Source organism: Alligator sinensis, unplaced genomic scaffold, assembly GCF_000455745.1.
Source record: "Alligator sinensis unplaced genomic scaffold, ASM45574v1 scaffold1190_1, whole genome shotgun sequence".
NCBI classification, from domain to species: Eukaryota; Metazoa; Chordata; order Crocodylia; family Alligatoridae; genus Alligator; species Alligator sinensis.
Genome location: NW_005842969.1, coordinates 475065 through 482476, shown reverse-complemented (window position 1 = coordinate 482476; position 7412 = coordinate 475065). Strand labels below are relative to the sequence as shown.

Below are 7412 nucleotides of genomic sequence, written 5' to 3'. Positions count from 1 at the left end.
TAGGCTATTGCTCGTATGAAACCCTGAAATAGCCTATAAAAAATGCCAAGGCCCTCAGACTCCCCTCAAGTACAACACCATGTAAAAGGAGCAGGGAAATGCTCCACTGCATCCACCCATAATCACAGCATACAGGGCCACAGCAAGGTGTGGGGCTGGGAGGGCCAGCAGTAGAACCTGGGATCCCAGTCCCAAACCAGTTGTTACCCCAGCAAAGCTGAGGCTCCCATTGTAGGCTGTCTGGTAGCCCTTATGTCTGGAAAGAATGTGGGGAAAAATCAGAGAATCATAGAAAATGAGGATTGGAAAGGGTCTCAGGAAGTCATCTAGTCCAACCCCCTAACTCAAGGCAGGACCATCCCCAACTAGATCATCCCAGCCAAAGCTTTGTCTAGCTGGGTCTTAAAAACCTCCAAGGATGGAGAGTCCACAACCTCTCCGGGTGACCTGTTCCAAAGCTTCACCACCCTCCTAGTGTGAAAATTCTTCCTAATATCTAACCTTAACTTCCTCTGCTGCAACTTGAGACCACTGTTCCTTGTTCTCTCATCGGCCGTCACTAAGAATAGTCTAGCTCCATCCTCTTTTGAACCTCCCTTCAGGTAGCTGAAGGCTGCTATTAAACGCCCTCTCAGTTTTCTCTTCTCTAGACTAAATAAGCCCAGTTTCCTCAGCCTCTCCTCAGAAGTCACATCCCTCAGTCCCCTCACCATTTTCGTTGTCCTCTGCTGGACTCTTTCCAATTTGTCGACATCCTTTCTGTAGTGGGGGGCCCAAAACTGAACACAGCACTCCAGATGTGGCCTCACCAGTGCTGAATCGAGGGAAATAATCACTTCCAATGACCTGCTGGCAACCCACCTACCAATGCAACCCAGTATGCCTTTAGCCTTCTTGGCAACAAGGGCACACTGCTGGCTCATGTTCAGCTTATTGTCCACTGTGATCCCCAGGTCCTTTTCTGAAGAGCTGCTGTCTAGCCAGTCATCCCCCAGCCTGTACTGGTGCATGGGATTGTTCTAAGTGCAGGACTTTGCACTTGTCAATGGTTTTTGGCAGTAACTCACTTTGCTGATATCTCCCATTGGATTTTCTCAGTAGGTTTGCTCCCTTTCGCAATGGGCAACCAGGGAATGGTGGAGCATTTGGACCTCAAGCAGGTTTTATTCCGATAGAACATGTTTTCTACTAGGTCCCCATATACTCTGTATAATCCTAAAATACATGGGACAGGCCTGAACAAAGGCTTAGGAATTAGGGCTCCTGGATTCTAGCAATGGTTCAACCACTGACTTCCTAGGCCATCATAGGCTTTCCCCCTCTGTCTCAGCTTCCCCAGCTAGAAAACAAGAGTAATACACAAATATTTTCCAGTGAGAAAATGTAGTGAAGATTGGTTATGTTTTCAAGGAATTGAATAATGCAGAGAGCTGTGTCAGCGCTATGAACACCCCACTAGCCAATGGCACCCTCCAGATGTAAGGTGCCATTGGAGTATACAGAATTTATTTGTATTATTATTTGTTATCTGTTGTCTCTAGTCCCCTTCAATACATGCTATGTGACAGAGGAAGGTGATGAAGGAAAAACAATAATTCATCCACCACACCCATGGTCCCAGGGTGGGGAGAAATCAGGCTAAGAGCTATTAATTGTACATGAGCCTAGGGCAGGGGTATCAAACATGGGGCTGGGTCATCCAGCCCACCTCCAGGGTCTAGATATGGCTCATGGAGCTTGTTGCTGTGATGGTCTGAGCTGCACTGGTGTGGCTCCAGTTCCCAGAGATTTAGCACTGCCACCACTCACCCTGCCTCCTACCCACCATTAAAAAACAGGGTTTTTAGTTGTTGTTGATGACTAAAGTCAGCAGCAGGGAGAAAGTGAGGAAGGTGAATGGCAGTAGGACTAACCCCCTGTGTTCTGGAGCCATGTTAACACAGCAGGGTCACAGCCATGTTGACACCACTGCTGACAATTGAGGGTTGTCCAGCCAGTTTCCAAGAAGCCCTACAATGTGGATCCATCCCACAGAGCTAAATCAATTTGACACCCTGGTCTAAGGTGATAAACTAGCACTCAAGCAGATCTTAAACTTTCAGAAGGCCTGATATCCTTGCCCAAGGAGCAATGCAAGAACAGCAGCCCCAAAGAAATGTTCAAGGAGCTGCAGACAGCTGGAATGCCAGGCAATGTTCTTACCTCCCTTCCTCCACCTTGAACAACTTGCCACCTTGTTTGGATTTGCCTGGTCCATCATTCCTGGCACTCAAGGGATCCTGGCAAGCTATTTGAGTGCAAAGTGGCTTCCATTTCTGGTCTCTCTCCTTTCTCTCCAATTGACTGGATCTTACATGTAGTTGGGTTGGGACCATGAAATATCTTAGTGCCTCATTTACTTTGCTACACTTCAAATTTTCCAGATAAAAACTACACATGCTAGCTAGTATGCTAACATCAGAGATTCCTTCAGTCACTGCAGTACTAGCACATTCCTTTGAGCCATGATGTCCATGAAAGGTTAACTTCAGAGTCTTTCACAGTCACTGCACTAGTGCAAGTAACCACAAGCCCAGGTGTGTGAGGGCAATGAACAGCTATGGGGATGGATTCCCAAACTATGGCCTATGGATATTCAGTGGTCCACAATGGCCCTGCTTGGTAGTCCAAGGCATGAAGCAGCATTGGTGGGTCAAGGGGAAGGAGAGCTGCCAGGTAAGGCAGGATCCAAAGGATCTCCCTGTTACCAAATACCATGCAGAATGAAGAAGTTGCAAGCCACTGGCTCTGTCATTGTGAGTTGGGAATGAGCCTTGTTCTTTTGACCTACTATATGATATGGACTGTTAAATCCCACATCATTTTTTAGAGACAGGCATCTGCATCATGGGGATTGACAATCCAATTTCTACCCAGTACTACCATAAGCTCAGTGTGACTTCCCTCCCACCTGTACAGGTTGCTCCTTGCATACCGGGAAGGTGGTGGGAAGTCAACATTCACCTATTTTATTGATAGAAGCCTCTAGACATTCCCAAGCTGTTTGCCATCATCTCCCACCAGCACTACCATCTCTCTAATATAGCAGAAAACAAATTAAATGAAAAACAACCTACCCATTCCCTGTGAGGCTGAGTAAACTGATTCATGATATACCGCATGGTTCTACAAACCCTCCCTAAAATACTACTAATAAACATCACCTAGCTCTGATGTAGCACTTTTCGTGAGCAGATCTTGGAGCAGTTGACAAAGGAGGTACCCCCTATTTACAGACGGGGAAAATGAGGCACAGAGAGGTGAAGTAACTCACCCCAAAGTCTGCTGCCAGCAGTAGCCAAGCTAGAAACAGTCTCCTGAGAATTGGTCCAGTGCCCTATCCAGTAGTCCAGACTGCCTCCCTCCCAATCAGTATTCCAGGGTTCAGAAAGGTAAAGTCAGGATAAGGTACAGCCTACCTGCCAGAGAGAAGTAGAGACAGGCGGTTGATGGGTGTCTTGCCTTCTAGGGCATAGCTCTGGTCTCTGGTCAGTGAAAGGACCTGTTCTTCACAGCATTTCACAATCTCTTTGTAGACCTGGAGGGGCACCTGGAGAGGCTGGTAGATGGTCTTGTAAAGAAGATCAAATTCTTCCAGAAAGGTGTCCTTACGGAGCAGGTAAGTCAGGTGAGCCAGCTGAAGCAAGCAGGCCATGACCAGCAGCATGTTCCAGATGAAGATATCCAGCCCACAGGCATCCAGCCAGCCCCAAAGAGCATAGCAGAAGTAGCCAATGGCCAGTAAGCTAAAGATATAGATGGATCCAAAGATCCCACTTCCCCCCATGTAACCCAGCAGAAGGATGCAGCCAGCTAGATGATAGGCTGCTTCCTCCATGTTCTGCTTCCAGACCTCGCATGAAAGAGGCTGAGAGAAGATCTGGTCCCAAAAAGTGCTGTTTCTACTCATCCTTTCCCAGTCTCTACCTGCCCCAGCCATCCTGGTTTAGAAATATATTGTCATACAAAAATCATACACAGCCAGCTGAAACCAGAGCTGCAGGGCAGCCCTAAGTCTCCTGGGAGTTCTTCAGACCCTCCGCACAGTGCCTCAGAGCACCATTTCCAAATAACTTTCAGTGGCTTTCTTTGCTCCTGGAGATACAGCTACCTTTTCCTTCTGCTGCTGCTGGGTGCAGGAATTGGTTCACTGGCCTCACCCACTAGTCGAGGCTGGAGAAGACAGTAGGCAAAGACAAGTCTGAACAGCTCAGTCAAAAAGAAAGCAAAGGCCTTTAGGTAGAGAACTCAGAGAAGGGGACTGGGAACGGATCCTGTTGCACTCTCTCGCCAGTCCTCCAGAAGTGAAAATAGACACACAGAGAGCCGCAGGGAGGGAGGGAGAGAGGGAGGGCAGGGGGGAAGTACGGGGAGCTTGTATTGAATTTGGAATGTGTATCACTTGGCAACGGGTAGAAGAGAGACCCCAAAAGGATAACCATGTTTGGAATTGAAATCCAAGGAGTAAAAGCAGCAAGGGGAACAGGGAACAGGCAGGCACTGGCCACTTAACATAACTCAGAGGACTAGATAAGCTTAGTGCAAAGCAAGAAGGGGAAAGGGACTACTTTACTGCAGTATGTGCATGTGATATGGTTACACACTGTTTTTGGAGAAAGGGTATTATGAATTGTGCCACAAAAAAACCCAAAACACTACCTCCGTTCTTGGGCTGTAACTCATAGTAATGGGGAAAAGTGTCAGGAACTATTTTCTGGTAAGGATACCTCTCAGACTGTGGCTTAGCCTTTCAGGGAAAGTGATGGCAGCTCCATCATGTGAGACACTGAAATTTAGGATGAATGTCCACTTGGCCACATTACTTATTATGCTCTGGACAAACTACAGTAGATGAGTCATTTGGATTTTTCCAACTTCAGTTACCACGAGGACACTAGAGGACATAATACTTAGTCCATTTGGAGAAGTTCCCCTGAAAAATGTTTCCTCACAAAGGATCCTCCATCCCATATGCAGAGGGCTCTGGAGAAAATAATGCATTTCCATGCTACAAGGAGTAAGGCACTGCACAGCTACAGGGTGCTGGCCTCTCATGCAAGCAGATCTCCTTTTTTGGGTCTGTTAAAACAGCAGCAGTAACACCTATGATGCTAGGAAGCAAAGCTGCGTAGGAAGGGCAAGAGTACCCACACCAAGGGAAGCGGAACAGCAAGTTAAAATAACTCAGAGATCCACAATCTTTCATGATCAAGAGAGGACATAATACTTAGCCCACTTGAAGATGTACCCCTGTGACCTGAGTACAAAAGAGCATGGAAGAGAAAGAGGTAGAGAAAACGGGGGTGGGGGCAGTGCTGAGAAGGCAAACAAGTAATAAACCCATAGGGACAAAGGGGCCAAAAGAACTAATTTAGAAAATGGGATAAGAATCCATAGTCCCTGTTTAGACCATACTTAATAGAATCCAGTCTGTAGAGGATCTCCTATTCGACAACTTCCCATTTAAATTGGCTTTTAAAGCTTCACTGTTAAAGAACAGCTAATCTGTGGTCAGTGATGAAAGGTTGAAGAGTTCTCCACAGGCTTCTGTGTGTTTTTGGACTTGATGGCAGATTGATGTCTCCTTTCACATGGTGATTGTCCCTATGGCAATCTTGAGACATTTGTTATTTTCCAGGAGAGGTTAGAGATCATTCATCATGTGTCCAAGGTGTGTTATGAACTTTCTTTCACAATATCTGATAAAACTTGCTCATGAAAGTTTATGCATCTCTGACTCATTTAGTCTTTAAGGTGCATCTCTACTCTGCTTTCTGTCTGACTTGGTCTCAATGCCACTAAGTACCTCTCTGATCAAATCAAAATATTACAGAACTCATCGTATACACACTTTTCATCCAACACAAGAAGCGGGGGGATAGGGGCAGAGAAGGAAGGGAAAGAAATGATACCACACTGCATTACACCACAAACACCTCTCCCCCCACCACCCACTCAGGTATTTGAAATACAACAATAGACTGGTGTCTACTATATATGACAGATTTTTATATTTTCCCTCCATCATTCCAGAATCGGAAAGATTTCAACTGCGCTAGAACCCAGTACTGCAAACTGCACTCAAGACTCGGGGAAAGAACCTGGGTTCTTTCTGGTCTGTTACTTATGACTAATTCAAGGGTTATAACATTTCTGTCTGGCAGTCCAGTGTCAACTTAGCTTTGGAAAAGCCAGGCAGATTCGATTACATCCGGATGACCAGTGATACAATCATCAGCTGAGAACCAAAGGCAGGACTCCAACTGTTGCCAGAAAGCAATTAACTTTTCATGCCCAGATGCATCCTCGGAGATCAAAGTATAAATGCAAAGGACAACAGTGTGGAGTGAGGCTGGATGAGCTGTGGAACAGGCCTTTCTGGGAGGTAGGATTACATGGCTGGTTGTGTTTCAGGACAAACTTACAGCAGTCATTCCAGGCATACCATTCGCTTTTCACTAGTCATTCAAAAGACACATGAGCAGCTCTTCTACTAATAGTTCAGGAACAACACAACACTCATTTGTCGCAAGGGCTAGAGTGAAACATTGCATTCCACTGAGGGGGAAAAAAATCTGTGACATCAATCACAGTCTTGGATGGTAAAGAATGAGAACACTCCCTTCCCCCAGGAATCTGCTGAGAAGTGGGAATGCAGTGGACTTCCAGGTATTCTCTCCCCGCTACATAAGGGCTTCATTTTATGAATCAATCTCTAGTTCCAGGAGTCTCACAAAAGGGAAAATACTCCTCCAGGCTGCTGGTGAAGGGAGGTCTGTTTTTTCTACCCCAGGGCCATGCAGCTGGCAGCATGCAGGGGTTGTTCCAACCCCCAAGCTCCCATTTGGCCATCACCCCCCACATTACTCAGGCTGCAGCAGGAGCTGAGGATTCTGAGCTTGCCTTCCCACCCCGCCCCAAGGGACAGGAGAGTAAAGTGCAGCACAGGCCCCAAGGCCAGAAGAGCCCACAGCCTAGGAGCTGAGAATGAGACCAGGGGGCCTCCACAGTATGTGGCCCCCAGCCATTTAGAAGTTGCTCTATCCCTTCGGCCCTGTGCCCATGGAAAGCTTTAGGCCACAATTTTCCAGTTTCTCAGCTACCCCAAAGTACAAATAACTAGGGGGGGAAAAAAATCTGCCCTTTCTGTATATCCATTAAAGTTGAGGTAGGACTTTGACCCACTTGTTCATGTGATGTAATACATAGACCTCAGGCATAGCCTAAAAGGCACTGACAAATGTTCAGGCCCCCTGCTCTAACTCATGGCTACATAAAGACATTTGCCTGTTGGGTTGGGGGGGAAATCAAGCCTGCTTGCAGGAACCCAAGGAGCCACCCCTCTCCCCCAGCCCCCAACCCCCAAGCTCCAG

General features: G+C 46.9%; 1 protein-coding gene across 2 annotated transcripts in view; it reads right to left on the bottom strand.

Annotated features, from left to right (window-relative positions):
* Positions 1 to 4367, bottom strand: part of POPDC2 (popeye domain containing 2) — a 16654-nt gene extending 12287 nt beyond the window's left edge. For both annotated transcript variants that reach the window (XM_006036549.3, XM_014526192.2), the window contains exon 1: positions 3459 to 4367. In XM_006036549.3, coding sequence (XP_006036611.1) covers positions 3459 to 3979 — 521 coding nt within the window. In that variant the 5' untranslated portion in view covers positions 3980 to 4367. The remainder of the gene's footprint in view (positions 1 to 3458) is intronic.
* Positions 4368 to 7412: the final 3045 nt, after the last annotated feature.